Below are 16,846 nucleotides of genomic sequence, written 5' to 3'. Positions count from 1 at the left end.
CCGCCACTTCCGGTACATTCCGGAGAAATGAAACTTCAATTCCCAGAATACTCTAGGGCGCGTCGTCCCGAAGTCCCTCCTCTTTACCTGTTAGCGGCTTGCGCCTTTGGCTCTGCTTGCCCCGACCGATCGCGTCGGCCAGAGGGTTGGTTTGTTGTGGGGGGGGGGGGGGCGTTTTTTGGTCTTGGCGGTGTTTGACAGCAGGACTTTCTGTTTGTTTGGAAGAGAAGGGGCACTCCGAATGAGGGTTGCTGGCTTGCTTGCTTGCTGGCAGACACATGCATGGCAATAGAAGCCCGCTGCTGGCAAGGAGGGGGCTTGTCTGGCTGTGAGGGAAGTGACTGAGAAAGTTCCAGGAGGTAAAGGGCTGGAGTGGCAAAAGCACCGCAAGACTGACTGGCGCACCACCCGGAGCCCAGAAAATGACCAGCGCGCCCAGCACCACCACCACCACCACCGGGCTCTGCACTGACGGCCCCAGCAGCGCCTCTGAAGGCCCGCAGCCGCCTCCCGGAGATGCCCCAGCAGGCGGCACCCAGGAGCGGGGCCAGCCGCGGGCAGCGCCGCAGATCCCTCCAGACCCTGTGACGTGGGTTGGGCTCCATAGCCGAGGAGAAAAGGCCCGAGGTGAAGCGATGGATGCCTTGGCCCGGGCTCTGGGGCGCTGCTTCCAGCACGACTCTAGTCCTTCCTGCAGCCCCCTGAAAAATGGACAGTCGGAAGCATCCGGGCCGGAGCTCCAACAGATGCTGCTGCTGCTGCTCCGGCTCTCCAGCAGCTGCCCATTTAGAGAGGTCCAGGAGCAGTGCTCACAGATGCTGCGAGCTGCCCAGGTAATAAGAGCCAAGGGACTAGGCTGGCTGGGTCATGGAAGGCAGCAGAATGTGTGGCAAGGCCTACATCGGGGCAGGCCTCCTTGTTTCTCCAGCTGTTGCTGAACTGCAACTCTCATCGTCCCCAGGCACAATAAATTGTGGCCAGGGATGATGGGAGTTGTAGTTCAGCAATAACTGGAGAGCCAAGGTTGCCTGCCATTGTTTTAAATAGTCTACCAGGCCTGCTCAACTTTGTCCCCCCCCCTGCTGTTTTTGGACTACAGCACATAATTCCCAGCCACAGTGGCCAATAGCCAGGGATTATGGGAGTTGTAGGTCAACATCTGTAGGAGGGCCGAAGCTGAGCGGCTCTGCGCCCAAAATTTTTAGCCATTGGTGCCATTTCAGGGGATAAATGTCCACCTTGATTTTTGGCACCATCTACACCCCTAGAGAGGGAAAATAGGTGATGGCATTGTTGCACTTATAGTTTCCTCTGTTATCACTTTATCCCCATGCCCAAGCGATTATGGTAAAATTGCATTCATTTTTGCACAGAGGAAAAGGGTTAGGCTTAGGGGTAACAATAAACAAGTTGTACTCTTTGTAACCTTTGGAGCTCATTCTGCCAATTCTCATTCATAGTAGTCTTTGTTCTTTTACAACTTTTAAAAGCTTTTTAAAAAGCATTGCAATGCTGTCACCTGTTTCCCATATCTAGGAATGTAGACATTGTCAAAAATCACAATGAACTTTTGTCCCCACGGATGGTATCGGCTGCCCCAACTGGCTCATGTACTAAAATGGCTTTTCATTTTTGAGGGTTCAGTCCCCTCCCCAGGGCCTCTAGAAGTTAAATCTCTGCATGGTGGATGAATTTACTTATTTAAGAAACTGGTATCTTGCCATCCCTACAAAAACTGTCCACGTTTAAAAATGGTCCAGCTAACATATAGTGTCAGTCAAAGCAAAGTAAAATACTATATTAAATGTAAATGGAAGCAGCTGCATTCAGACCAATCCACAATTCAGCAGATTAAAACAACATTCATTGAAATCCTTGATGGAACAGAAACTTTTAAACAGCTGCTTAATGATGGGAAAAGAGAGAGCCTGTTGTATCTCTTTGGGAAGAGAATTCCAGAGCTGTAGGGCCGCCACCAAGAAAGGCCAGGTACTTGCCAAACCAATCTCAGTTAAAGGGTAGGCCAGGGAGTAGGGCCTCTGTAGCTAGATTAAGAGGATCTAATGGATCACATGGGAGCAGGTGGGCTGGATGCATCATGCTTGGAAGTCCTTGGACACTAGCACAGCCTTGTGTTTCTTCACTGTAGTTTGAACCCCGGTCACATATTGTTAGTATTTATCTACTATAGTTATATCCTGCCGCTCTTCCTCCAAGGAGCCCAGAGCAGGGTATATTTATCTTCACAACAACCCTGTGGAGTAGATTAGACTGAGAAGTAAGTGACTCCCAGTGAGTCACCCAGTAGGTTTCATGGCTGAACAGGGATTTGAATTTGGGTCTCCTCAGTCCTAGTCCAACATTCTACCCAGACTCCTGCCTGTAACCTTGGAGAGCCTCTGCCAGTCAGAGTAGATTCGGGTGGGCAAACTTGGCTCTCCAGCTGGTGTTGCATTACAGTTCCCATTGTCCCCAGCCATGATAAATTTTGACTGGGGATGATGGGAGTTGTAGTTCAACAACAGCTGGAGGGCCAAGTTTGCCCACCCCTGGTGTAGATAATATCGAGCTAGGTGGACCAATGGTCTGACTCAGTATAAGGCAGCTTCTTATGTTCCTAATTTGGAGAAGTTCAGCAGGAGTGAGAACTAAGGCGTTAGCGTTTATACTTCATGTGGAAAAACCCATACACTCCTTTAAAATTCTCCACAGGACTCTGTTTTTCTGTTTGCTTTGGGAAGATGAAAGGTTGCACTGAGGCTCTGAGCTGTGGTTCCAGCAAGTCTAGCTGTTTTGATACTTAACCCATAGGGAGGCGTGTGCACAAAAAGGGTTTTGCTGGTTCGGTTCAAATGCGCTGCGTGTGTGGAGGCCACCCCAGAACCCCCCCCCCCAGTGCAGTTATGGGGCTGCTGAAATCTCCATTCTTCCCTATGGAGAAAAACCTTAAAGGCTCATAAACTTCAAAGATCATTTAAAAAAACGTCCTTTGCCCAATTCCTTTGAAATAATTCTGGTAGCTTTCTTGCCCCCCTTGGGAACTACCACCCACCACACTCCGCTCTAGGCCACACCTTTCTCCCCAACGTGAAGCTATACATTTGCTGGAATCCTCATTATTCTCTATGAGGAATTCAAAAATACTTTAAAAACTCACCAATAATCAGAGGAGTGTCTGATTGCCTTGGGCTTTTGTGAGTGGTAGGCATCCCTGGGTGCCTACCACCCACCCCACATTTGTGCCCCTAGGTGTTCCACAATAGGGGATAATGGGCTGGTTCAAGTCCCATTATACCCTATGAGAAAAATAATTAAAAATAATTCAAAAATTCATTTAAAAATCATAGGAGTGTCCAGTTGCTTCAGAGTTTGGGTGGTTGTTGGCACCCATGGGTGCTCCACAATAGGGAATAATGGGCTGGTTTGAGTCCCATTATACCCTATGAGGGGGAAAAAAACTTTCAAAAATTCATTAAAAATCATACAAGTGTCCGATTGCTTTGGGGGTTGGGTGGTAGCTGCCCATGGGTGCCAACTACCACCCCACCCACTTTTGGAGGTTTGAACCCATTCAAACTGGTTTGAACCAGTTCAAATTAGAACCAAACCGGGGGGTTTGAGCAAAACCAAAACCGATCCTCCCGCTCCCGGTTCGAACCCAGTTCGAATTTGAACTGAACCGGGAAAACCGGTTTTGTGCACATCCCTCGATACAACATAAGCCCTACAGCGACATTAATAGAGATGTGCAGAACATCCTGATATCAGAATGTTCCAACTTGAAATTGGGCCTTCCAAGTATTCAGAGCTCGGAACAGAATGACTACCCTTTTATATTCCATAATGGTGCTCTTTCTGGACTCTGCACACACTCGGCAGCCATTTGCATGGTCAGCACCACCACTCAGATGACCATGGCACAAGCACAGACGTGTATACACTGTACACTTGTACAAGTGTTGAACATAATATCTGAATAGGGCTATAGTCATTCACACAAAAACATGTATGTGTGGATAGACAGCTGGTTGCAGACACAACAGAAAGAGCACCATTTTGGATTACAAAATGGTTGGAACGGTCCAGCAGAACAGAGTAGTTCCATCAGAATAACCAGCTTGACTGATTGTTCTGATGGAACGTTTTGTGCATTTTGTATTCCGTTCCAAACTCTGAATGGAATGCAAAATGCGTTTTGGGCACACCCCTGGACATTAGGTTATTTGTGTGTACAGATTGTGTACATATGCATATGTGTTTGGTGAATGACTTTGCATGTGCATTCATTTTAAAAGTGAACCCCCTTGAAGCACACCCCCTTGAATGCATGGTATAGATAGAAAGCATACAGCTGTATGCCTGTTGAACATAATTTGTGAATAGTGCTATTATGTCTGAACAGGGCTTCAATTTTTAATTATTATTATTAATTATTTATGTATTTAGCATATTTTTATACTTCCCCAACCCAAGGTTTCAGGGCGTTTCACAACAAGCAAAAACAAACAATCAATTAAATACTAAAAACAGTTTAAAACAATCAATAAATAATCCAAAATTTAAAAAGTTACAAAGTTAAAAAGCTAAAAGGCCTGGGTAAAAAGATTAGACACTTTTAAAAAGCCACTAGAGATGGGGAGACTCTTATTCCCATGGGAAGCGCGTTCCAAAGTCTCGGGGCGACAACAGAGAAGGCCCATCCCTGGGTGGCCACCAGATGACATGAAGGTAGCCACAGACGAGCCTCCCCCGATGTATGCAGTGAACGATGGAGATCATGCAGAAGAAGATGCTCTCTTAAGTACCGTGGGCCTAAGCTGTTTAGGGCTTTATAGGTTATAACCAGCAGTTTGTATTTTGCCTGAAAACTTATTGGCAGCCAGTGCAACTCCTGTAATATAGGAGTAATATGGTCTCTTCGAGATGACCCGGAGACCAACCTGGCTGCTGCATTTTGTTTATCTGTTTATCTAATTATCTATCTATTTTACTAATTTTGTGAGCTGCCCCAAGCAATATTGTAGTGGAGGGGCAGGGTATAAATATTTTTAATTGTAAGTTTTACCAGGAAATATGGAATTCTCTTATTATTCCTCCCTTATCATCTTTTCCTGGTCTTACTGACATATTTTGTGTTACTTATTTACTTTTGTATCAGAGTACAGAAATTAGTCTCAAGGGGGCCAAATTTTGTGTAGTTGTAAGTTCAGGCACCATCGTTTTGGGTCATGTGTTTAACTCGAAAGTTACTAGTAGTTTGACCTAGTTTATTAAAGCTGGAGTCCCACTAGCAGGAACAGATCGTGGGATAGTAGGGTACAGTGTCGACCCACGTGGGATAGTATGATACTGTCAACGTATGTTATTTGTTGTCTTTAACCGAAATAAAGATTATCTAAAATAAAATAAATTCATTGGGCTATCAATCCAGTTGTCCAGGGTCTCAAGCAAAGTGCCAGTTCTGCTGAAATCACTTCAATGGAGCTGTTAGAGACTGTTTATTTGAACATAAACCGACCAACCAAAACCTCCATGGATAAGAACAGCCCTGCTGGATTAGGCCCAAAGCCCAAAGAATCCAGCATCCTGTCTTGCACAGTGCCTCCCCGCCCCGCAAGATGCCTCTGGGAAGCCCACAGGCAAGAGGTGTAGGCATGCCCTCTGTTTAATTGCTGTTGCTCCCCTACAACTGGTATTTAGGCATCTTGCCTCTGAGGCTGGCGGTGGCCTATAACCATCAGACTAGTAGTCATTGATAGGCCTCTCCTCCATGAATTTGTCTAAGCCCCTTTTAGTGGCCATCACCACATCCCATTGCTGAAAATTCCATAGAAAAATGCTCTCCTAACACGCAGGATAGCAATGTACATCTGAAGTGTCAGGTGTGCTTACTTCTGGTAACATCCTCAGGGATGTTAACTGAGGTGATAACTGTACCTGAGATTGTCTTTGGTGTGGCAGGATAATACCTTTGTTGGGACCAACTAAAATGGCCCAAAATCATGAGTGAACATTTGTGGTCTCCAGAATGCTAAGCCAAATGTTAAGCAAAAAGGCAAGGGTGGGGTGGGACGGGACTTTTCCATAATGGAAAAGCCCCAAAGTCTGCAGTTTATAAACTAAGGGTCTTAAAGTGCAGAAGGTTTTAAGCAGATTTCATTAGCTTAGCCTGGGCTATGTGCAAGACAGATTTTGGGTTTCCTGAAAAGTTAAGGGGACAGAAACCAAAAAGGTTCTTAGAAATGGGGCTGGATAGCAGTAACTGTTACTAGCCAGCAGTTACCTGGATTTCTTTCTAGCAGAGTAGACAGAGGTCTGGATTGGATATTTTCAAAAAGAATGGGGAGGGGGAAATAGCCATTTTTGCTCCTTTGTATGTTTAGCTCTCGGTGCCACCATCTGTCTCGCACCTAGCAGGGACTCTTCTAATACTCTTCAAGTATTATTTCCTCTCTCCTATTAATAGTGATGCAAGATCTGGAAAAGAATTGAGATCGGGACGGGACGGGACTGAAGTCTGGGAAACACTAAATTATTCCATTAAATACTGGCTGATATACAGAACAAGGAGGCACCAGTGCAGCAAGAGGAGCAGGCTAACAGCCCTTCCTAACTGCACTGGTGCAGCGGGGAAGGGGCCATTGTTGACGACCTCCTCTTCCCCAGTAAGCCTTCTGGGCCACCTAAAAATAAGCCCCTGGGGATTGCTCAGCCTTCAGGGATGTATTTTTTTGGTGACACAGAAGGCTTCCGGGTGTCCGGGGGAGGGAGGCTGTCAAAAATGGCTGCTTCCTTAGTCCAGGAAAAGGTGTTCCTGCCACTGTACTGGGGCTTCCTAGCTCTGTATGTCAGCTGCTTTCTCGTATAGTAAGGCTTTAAGGCTGAGCATGTTTTCCTGGAAGTAAGCACCCCTGAACACAGCAGGACTTGTGTCCAGGAAACCGTGTCTAGGATTGCGCTGAAACCCCATTCATTTCCCAGTTGTTTCCATGCAAACATGATTTTCTTGTATATCAGCACAAGAACTTCTGGGCAGTTTACTAGCTTTTTCTTCTAAGTATGAATAATGCAATGATTTAATATACTCATCATAGGTACTGTAGATGTTAAGGATGTTCTTTTCCTGGAGTATCTTTTCCCATGCTATCAGAATTTCTACAAACTTGACACATGTAGACCTGTCTAGTGCCCTACAGTTACACCTTTTCAACCCTGTGCTCCTATGTTGTTTTCAAAGGCCCAATGGGATAGGAAACCAGCTTGGGAAACAGGCCACAGCTCAGTTGTAGAGTATCTGCTTTTCAGGTCCAGGGTTGATCCCTGGCAGCATCTCTAGGTAGGGCTGAGAGTGACTCCTGCCTGAAACCTTGGAGAAGCCGCTGCCAGTCAGTGCTGACAATACTGAGCAAGATGTTTTGACTTGGTATAAGACAGTTTCCTATGTTGGACCACAAATCCCACCATCCCTTTACCATTGTGGCTGGGGATGATGGGAGTTGTAGTCCTGGGAACCCCAGGTTGGGATCCCCGTGGCCTTAGAAGCATTTATCTACGTAAAAGTATATGTCAAGATAACTGTGTTCATCACGAACATGTCTGCCATGGGACTCTTTGTAGCTTTGCAGCTACCCTTCTGGTCTGGAAGATAGGCCACTGTAACCATTCACAACAGCAGTAACTTGTGACAGATAACACCGTGTTGCTGGCTTGTTGAGCTGCAGTTGCAGAATGATGAAACGGTGTTAAAAATAGCTCTAGGTGCCAGCTCTGTGTGCTCCTCCCCCCCCCCCCCCCGCCGCCCCATGAATGCATCAGAGTGGGTTGGCCCTGGGACGAGTCTGCTTGTCCTAAACCACAAGCTTCCTTTGCGGTGCCATCTGCCTCATCCAACCCTGTTCCGCCATCTGCCTCTCCCCTCCCTGCAACGGCCCTCTCATTGGCTGAGCTGGGAAGGGCTCTCTGACAAGGTGCAAAGACATCTTCATTTAATTGGCAGACCTTCCGGATTCAAACAGGAGGAGGCTGTTGCTGGGCAGAGAGTCAGAGAGAGAGAGAGACCTGGGGTGTTTGTGCAGCTATTTCTGCTTCCTTGACTTTGCTGCATGCAACTCTTCAGGTCAGAGCAGATTGCTGTCCGTAGGTCTTTTTCCTGGTTTTGAATCCTCCTTGTTCAAATGAAACAGGACTGAAACTACCCAGACAGTGGAGAGCCAAATTTAACTCTGGGGTTTTAGTCCAAGAGCCAAGCCGGCAAGTTTTGGCCACCAGTACCATCTCATGGGATGGTTCCTTGTAGTGGTTTTTGGCAAGGTCTGTGTCTTCTAGAGATGGAAAACAGGTGATAGCATTGTTGCACTTACAGCTTTCTCTGTGTGATCACCCCTTCATTATCCCTACCCCCAAACAATTAGGGTAAAAATACCATCAGGGTTAGGGTAACAATGAACCAATTACTATACTCTCTATGGAGTAATCTTTGGAGGACATTCCTGCCAAGTGCCATTTCCAGGCCTCTGATAACATCAATAAAACTGTATAGTAGTTTTGTATGTGTGTTTTAAGAGCTTTTAAAACACCATTACAAATCTGGCCACCGCAAGCCCGAAGGTCAGGACAATCAAAGCAGGATAACACACTGAAAGCTGAAAGTATTGCAATACGATCACCTATTTTCCATCTCTGCCGGGGCCACCTGGTTCATGCACTATTTCTAACAAGTTTGCAATGCAACTGAAATGGTTTCATCCATTTTTAATCAGGAAGAGACAATCTCTGCTGTGACACCAGATAAGATATCCAGCCCAATGCTGGGCACGTTTAACTGGCAAGTAAGCCCTACTTTATTTACTAGTTGTGACCTACGTGCAAGTAAGAGTGGTGCCTCGCCTCTAGTCATGGACATTGCAGTCAATCCTATTGAAAGGCTTTTGAGTAAACACGAACGCAGTTAGGCAACGCTGCTGCAATCCTTTGTACACTGTCTTGAGTGCAAGTGCCATTGCATTTAGTGGAGGTTGGTTCAGAGTAAAACTGCTTAGGATAAAGGCTGTGTGGGTATTTCCAGAAGATTTATTTAAGTGCACAAAAACTATTGCTCAGTTATTGCTGAAGGTGCAAATGTATTTGCAAGAGGAATTTTTATTTTATTTTATTATTTTATTTTATTTAAAATATTATCCCACCCCTCCAGCACACTGCTGCTCAAGGTGGCTTACAAAAAAAAATCCAAATCAACACAATTAAAACAAACAGCAACAGAAATTAAAAACAATCACACAAGGATGAAAAATGATTTAACTGGAAAACTGATTAAAACCCGGTTTCAAATACCTTTTGGTAAATGAGAGTTTTCAAGCTCTTTTTTAAAGGTGGCATGTCAGTTGTGGTGAAATGGTACAGAACGCAACTCACTCCGAGGGATGCTTTTATATTTTTATTTGCTCAAGAGAGCCACATTACGAACATATGAAGCCAGGGACAGAGCCACCATTGCACAGGCGGTGGGGAGTGTTCAATGCACTCGAGCCACTGTGCTCAGGGGCTGTGCCTGGTGTCCCAGCCACACACCCTGCATCTGATGTCAGACGCAGGGGGCATGGCCCCATTAGCAAATGGGGCCATGTTTGCCTGGCACCTCATTCTCAGCATGGCTGGGAGAGCCTCTCCTGGCTTGCAAAAGCCAGGAGACACATTCCCGGCCAGGCTGGGAACCCAGTGCTGGCTGAATCCTTTCAAAAACAGAGCCGCACCGCTCCATTTTTGAAAGGCTTCAGCCAGTGCTGGCTTCCCAGCCTGGGCGCGAATTGCACTCCTTCAGCACTGGCCCATCTAGCTCCGTTTTGTCTTCACTGTCTGGCAGCAACCCTCAGGGTTTCAGATGGGTATTTCCCAGCCATATGTGGAGATGCCAGGGATTGAACCTTGAAACTTCTGCCTACAAAATACGGACTCTGGCACTGACCCCTCTCCAGTAGTTTGAAACTCTTTAAGTGCTTTTACTTTGTGAATTCCTTAAACAGAGTCAGATCCATTTCGCTCCATATGATCTGCTACACTGATCCAAAGAGAACTTGTCAAGGCCTGCTGCAAACCAATATCCAGATTTGGGGTAGGCAATAGAGAAGCTCAGGGAAGATGAATGTTCATGAATAACCAACTGATTAGATGACATAAAGGACAGAACTCTTTGGCCTTTAACATGACAGTAAGAGGGGTGATTTTGGTGTATTTGGCTGCTTGTCCTAACAAGCAGCCATTTCTGCCTACAGTACAGGAGTCCTGGTCTCTAATGTACTGGGGATAAAATGTAATTGCTCTTGCTAAATTCTTGACTGGATCCTTGCAAAACTAGCATGTCCAGTGCTCCCTGTTAAGTTACTGCTTGTTCCCTCTTCTTTCTTTTTTTCAACTTGGGGTGGGGGGATAATGAAAAGGACAGTTGTAGTGTGAGGTGGGTTAATTGAGGATCATTCTTGCATCCGAGAAGTTAAAACCAGGTCTTCCTTTTGATTTGTATATTTAGTTTGTGATATGAACTGCTTAGTGCTCTCAAAGTCATGTGGGGTTCTATATCGCCTTCACCTTGAGGCTTGATTTATTTTCCTTTTGTTTTTGCAGAATCCAAGACTAGTTTTTCCCCAAATTTTTTGATATTAGAAATCAGGAGGTTGACTTAAATTCATAGTCTTCTTCCTTTTGACTAAATGCTCGTGTAACCTGTATTTAAACTCTACGTTTTAAGGGGGTCGTCTTGAATTCAGAATAGTCTTAGATTTGGGTAAATATGTTATCTTTGGACTCTTCGTTCTGTGGTACTAACCAGCTTAGTGGCTCTTCTCAAAGTTTCTCTGTTCCTTTTTTAAACAAATAATTCATTGTATTTTCTGGACTGTGATCTGCCTTATGCCCACTCTTGTCTCCCACCATGAAATCAGTGGGGATTACTTCTATGTGGTATCTTTAGTATTGGGCTGTAAATCAAATGGCCTCTTCTACACCCCTCTTCTTTCAAAAGTTTTTAAAGGTTCTCACCAGGGGCAAGGTGAGACAGTAGCCTCAGGCAGCTGATTGTTGGGGCGGCAGCAGGGTGGCAAGATGTCCCCCATTGCTGCCAATCTCAGGTCTTTGGGATTGATCTGACCCTTGTGAGCTTTGCAAGGAGAGCTTCTCCTCATGCTCCTTGCAAAGCTTGCAAACTACACGGAGTGAAGAGGAGGCTGCCAGCAACCTTCCCTCCTCTCCACCCCTTTTAGAGCTTCCAAAGGTAGATTTTGAAAGGGAGCTGGCCCTCACCAGAGTTGTAGGGCAAGGTAGCACTTGGGGCCCCGCCTCAGGCACTGCAGTATCTGGGGCCACTCCTGGTTCTCACAAGTGTCCTGTGCACCACACACAGGCAGAAATCCAGCAGTTAGAACCTGCTATGTCACATCACTGTTATGCTGTTAGGAATGACACCTGTCAAATGGCTGCCTGTTATGCAGCTGTTTAAAAAAGCACCAAGCCTGCATTTGGGAGAAAAATCAGCAGTTTCCAGATCAGCAGATAATAATTATAATACAAATCCCTGGTTCAATTCCTCACATCTCCAGGTAAGACCCTTCTCTGGGAAAGGCCTTTCTCTGTCTGCTCGTCAGTGGTGTTCCCTCTCATTGTTTTCATCTGTATGCGGAATGAGTTTTGTTCTGAGCAGCAGTATCAAGGCCGTGTGCACACATCATGCCTTCCTGATTCAAGCTGAGGGGGATCTACAATTAACTGAGTGGACATTAAAAAAAACTTGTGTGCCCATGCGCATGCCTTAGAACATGCTCACCTGCTTGGCCGTTGTGGCAAGGGATGATGAAAGTTGTAATCCAACATCTGGGGATCCAAGACTGAAAACCCATGGGATAGATAATGCCAACCAAGATGGACCAAGAGTCTAACTCTGAATAAGGCAGCTTCCTTTGTAAGCCCTAGCCCCTGGATTGGGAAGGGGTCTCCTGTTGGAACTCTGGTGGGATCCAGCAAATTAACGCCTATTGGGCTAGTATCAAGGACCCACTCAGTGTGAGACAGTTCTTATGAATAAAACAGCGGTTCCCAACCGTGGGTGCTAGTACCCCTAGGGATACTTAAAGGGCTCCCAGGGGGTGCTCAGAGCCCTCCTGCCTCCCCACACTGCAGCCACACTATTTGTTCCCCATCTGAGGATTGCTGGCTTGAAGCCAAAACGTCCTCAGCAATGTGTCCGCTGCAAAAGGGGAGGGAGGAGGGTGAAGACCGGTGTTCCCTGTAACAGGAATGCCCAGCTATTGTTGACTACAACTCCCATCATCCCCAGCCAATTGCAGATGGGGGTGCTGGGAGTTGTAGTGAACAACATATGGGAATCCCTGTTAGAGGGAACACTGGTGAAGACCCTCCTCCTCTGCTCCTGATTGGCTGGCGAAATGCTGAAGCTCCCCTCAGCCTGACTGACAGGCTTCAAAAAATTAGCGCTGAGTAGTCCCATTGAAACTAAAAGGACAAGTAAACTTGTCCCATGAATTTCAGTAAGACTCCTTATGAATAACTTAGTGTGGGCGTGAGTTAGTGACTGGAATAGCCTGTCTCCCTAATTGTAACATTTAAATTTGTGTGTCTGTGTGTGTGTCACACACACACACACACACACACACACACACACACACACACACACACACACAGACACAGGCATAGCTATAAATGAACAAGGTGGGACAAATATCCCTTTCGGGACCCACAGAGGGAGGGAGGGAGCGGGAGGAGTGTCAGGCAGCATCCCTGAAAGTTCTTCTGCAGCCAAGATTTGTAAGGAGAGGAGCAGGGGCCCATCTTCAATTATTGTCCTCCTAGGGCCCACTCCAGCCTTGCTTCACCCCTGCTCTATGGGGTGCCTGAGCTGAAGGTTTGCAATGGAAGGGGTGGGCACACTTGTTTAAAAAAGTTGGGAACCCCTGGAATTTTTTTTTTTAAGTAGCAATTTTATTATATCCAATTTGGACTGGAATAAACTACTGCTCACCAGACAGGGCAGTTAAGGTATCAGGCAGAGCTGGTTGTTTATAAGCAGGTTTTGTCTTTCCTGTAGCTTCCAAAGTGCTTCTTCAGCAGTGCTTACCTTGGGGGCAAATGTATGATTCTGGATCAGTGTTATGAGTCTGCAAGGAACAAGCAGTATTTGAACAGCGCTAATCTTTGCCCCCTCCACCTCTCTTTTTCCCTTTGTTGTTTTCCCTCCACTGCAGTTGTTTTGCACATTCCAAGGGGGAAGCGTGCCACACCAAAAAAAAAAAAAAAAAAAAAGCTTGATAAGTCTCTGTTTGTTTTCTTAACTCATCTCAGAAACTCAGAATGGACCCTTATCTTGCTTATTGCCCACAGAAAATTTCAGCTCTTGGGTTAGTCATTCGTCTGTCAATTTCGGATGATAATTAACCCTGACAGGTTTAAAGCTACAGTCTCATGGCCTTTGCTGCAGTTCCAGCCAAGAATACTTACAATACAATCCTATATAGGTTTACTCAGAAGGAGGTCTCACTGTGTTGAGTGGGCCTTGATCCCTATTAACTGTGTACAAGAATGGACCCACAACTGGGGGTGTGCATGGGACCAGCCAGGCTGGTTCGGTTCTAATCCGGTTTGGATTTGAATTGGCCCAATCTTGTTGCTGTTGAACTGGTTGCTGTCTTGGTTTGGGGGTTTACTCGTATCCGGTGAGGATTCCCCTTTATGAGTAAAGGGGCAAGGGAGGGTGCTTCCTAGGACTAGAAGGTGAGGGAGGGGAGTCCGGGCTACTTACATTTTTACTACTTACTACTACTTTTGTGGGTCACCCTGTCTGCCAATATCTCCCACTCACCCAGATGCACTCCAATTCTGTGTCCATGAGGATCATAATGTTTCCAGCTCTTTTAGAAATAAATACAATTACAGCTTTCACTGGGTAAGTCACACTGAATTCAGTGGCTGACATCCAGGCTAAATTACTTAGTTGTACTACTTAGGAGCTATTCTAAATAACTACTTAATTTCAGTAGAGCTTCTTAGGAGTAATTTAGCCTGCTGGCCAGTGAAACTTCTGAATAAATATGTCTACACAGCTTCAGGCACGTAAACTTCAGTTAGATGGATCTAGTTTACATACAAGTACTTAACTGCTTTGCCATCAGGCTGTTTATTACTTAGATCACAATCTTACAAACCAAAGCATGCAGTTTTATTGCACGTCTGTGGGGCTTCTCTGGAGTAATTGGGTTAAGAATTACAACCTTATGCATTTCAAGGCTTGGTGTGATAGGGTTTTGGTTTGATTGTATTATGGCTAAGACAAAATAAACATTATTACTATCTAAGCTATACTAGTAAGGTTAACATTTAAGCCCTTTATATCTGAGTTGTCCTAAATACTTGTGTTAACTTCTTAGGTAACCAATGTTGGGTTTTGTACTCTGATGCTACTTAGTGCTTTGATGTATACTTGGAAGGAGGTCCTACTGTGTTCAGTGGAGGAGAGTTGGTCTTGTGGTAGCAAGCATGACTTGTCACCTTAGTTAAGCAGGATCCCCCCTAGTTGCATATGAAAGGGAGACTAGACTGCAAGATATTCCCCTTAGGGGATGGAGCCACTCTGGGAAGAGCAGAAGGTTCTAAGTTCCCTCCCTAGCATCTCCAAGATAGGGCTGAGAGAGACTCCTGCCTGCGACCTTGGAGAAGCTGCTGCCCATCTGTGAAGACAATACTAAGCTAGATAGACCAATGGTCTGACTCAGTATATGGCAGCTTTCTATGTTCCAGTGGGGCTTTCTCTTCGGTTAAGGCAGCAATCTTCAAGGTACTTCCCTGGGAGGAAGCCTAACTGGACATAAATAGAATCAAATCTAGAAGATCCTGAAGTACACTTAATTCATTTTACAGTGAGGCCCATTGAACTGAGAGGCTTACTTCTAAGTAGATGTTGAAGAATGTGCACTATTAAACTCTTGGATTATCCCTTGAAAGACTTCTTTTAAAATCACTACAAACCTCAGAATTTTTTTTTTAAAAAACCTCTCCTGAAAGCTTTTGCTTCTGATGCTCTTTTAATTGCTTCTAACCAGATTTTGAAATTGGTGCAGAAATAATGGTGTCTCTAATTTGCATATGTCCATTGCTCTGATCACAGAGAGAACTCCTCCTTCCTTTCTTTCCCAGCTGGATTCTAATAACATCTGGTGTCTTCCATTTAATTCTATAAGATATGCTTCCAGTGAGAACATTTAGGATAGCAGTTCCTTCCTCTTATCTTAAAACTGGAGACTAAAAAGAGTTGAACTACTGTCTTAGTGGACTCATGCAAGTCGGTGTAAATGCATGCTAACTTTCTGGTTTCATAAGATTCCTCAAAAGACAGAATAGAAGCATTGTAGATGCAGGGATAGAATAAGCATTGCTGATGAAGGCCTACACACAAAAGAAATGCTCTGCAATTTTATGGGCACCGTCCGAGGCATGTTTACTCTGAATTAAGTCTCATGATGTTCCGTGGGGCTTACTCCCAGGCAAGTGTGCAACTGTTTGCAGCCTCAGTCCAACTGTGTGCACACCTAGAGCAAGTTCCACTGAACTCTATGAGTTCCGTGCAAATCAAACACAGGCTGGATTGGGCTTTAATCACTTATTAGAGAGCAAGTCCCACTAAGGATAATGGAAACTATTTCTGAATAGACATATATAATCTTACATCGCACGTTACAAAAGACCGACCCAATTTGTATGTTCAGCTTTCCTCAATGCTGATCTTTAAAAGCAGAATCTGTTTCTACTGCTATAGAGTATCGTGATAGATTTGGTATCAAAATAGGAAAAATGCAGAAATCAACTGCATTTCAAATCGGCCTGAGAACCACCCGCCCCGGACAAACGAGCAGCCACTACCAAATTTTCCACCTCTTTCTTCTTGGGTAATCAAGACAAGAGACAAACAATTTAGGGGAAACAAACTACTCTTCCCATGCCCCCAAGCGCGCTTTTCTTATTCTGATTGGCAAAGGAGAGCGGAGGGCTGAAGCTTCCCTAGAGAGAAACCTCCGCCTGCTGCGCAGTGATTGGCTGTGTAGTCGGAGCGGGTCCCCTTTCTCTGGCCCTGTCTCCTCCCCAGACCATATGAAATGAGCAGCTGTTGGCAAGCGGAGAGTTGTTTGCTACCGCCAGCGAGCGCACGAAGGGGTTCCAGCGGGTAGGAGGGAGCCACCGGACTCTTGCGCGGGAGGAGGAGGGAGCCGCGCTAAGCGTTCTAGAACCCCAATGCACCTGGACATTCTAGAACGCTGCGACTTCCGAGCGTTCTACGTTGGAATCCTCCGGTGACTGCGCGGAGAACGTGCCCGTTCTGTGCCTTGCTCTTGGATGATTCCTCTTTCTCCCGATCCTTCGTAGAAGCTTAAACGCTCCCGACTTTTGGAGCACTCCCCACACCCGATCATCCTCCGTCCGCTTCTCCTCCTGTGTACCCTCCCCCAAATTAAACGGCGCGATGATTGTGGCGGAGACTGAGAGTTGTGGCTCTTCCAGCGTCCAGGGCTATTTAACCTGCGGAACTCTGCGAAGTAAAGAGGTAATGTAAACGGAGGGGGTAGCGTGCCCGCTTCCAATGCGATCCGGCCTATCTTCTTTTCCTCCTTCTCCCCATAAACACTCAGCGTCACCCCTGGGCTGGGCGCTGTTTGTTTTTCTGTACTTTTGCCGTGGGAGGAGGAGGAGGGGGTCTGGGGGTGGAGGCGCGCCAGTGGCTGCTGCCGCCGCAGAGTTGCGCAAAAGGGAGGCTGTTGTTGTGACCCTTCTAACGGGATACATTAGGGTCTAGTTG

General features: G+C 45.9%; 1 protein-coding gene across 3 annotated transcripts in view; it reads left to right on the top strand.

Moving 5' to 3' along the window:
- Nucleotides 1-134: 134 nt before the first annotated feature.
- Nucleotides 135-16,846, top strand: part of SESN2 (sestrin 2) — a 59,151-nt gene continuing 42,439 nt past the window's right edge. Inside the window, exon 1 of one of the 3 annotated variants that reach the window (XM_053267244.1) lies at nt 135-833. In XM_053267244.1, the coding sequence (XP_053123219.1) occupies nt 423-833 (411 nt within the window). In that variant the 5' untranslated portion in view covers nt 135-422. Of the gene's footprint in view, nt 834-16,124; nt 16,595-16,846 lie in introns of those variants that run through there. The other 2 variants (XM_053267243.1, XM_053267245.1) reach the window with 2 other exon arrangements.

The sequence above is a fragment of the Hemicordylus capensis genome, chromosome 7 (assembly GCF_027244095.1).
Source record: "Hemicordylus capensis ecotype Gifberg chromosome 7, rHemCap1.1.pri, whole genome shotgun sequence".
NCBI lineage: Eukaryota > Metazoa > Chordata > Lepidosauria > Squamata > Cordylidae > Hemicordylus > Hemicordylus capensis.
The sequence above is the reverse complement of the archived record's forward strand: the minus strand, read 5'-3'. Positions and strand labels throughout refer to the sequence as shown.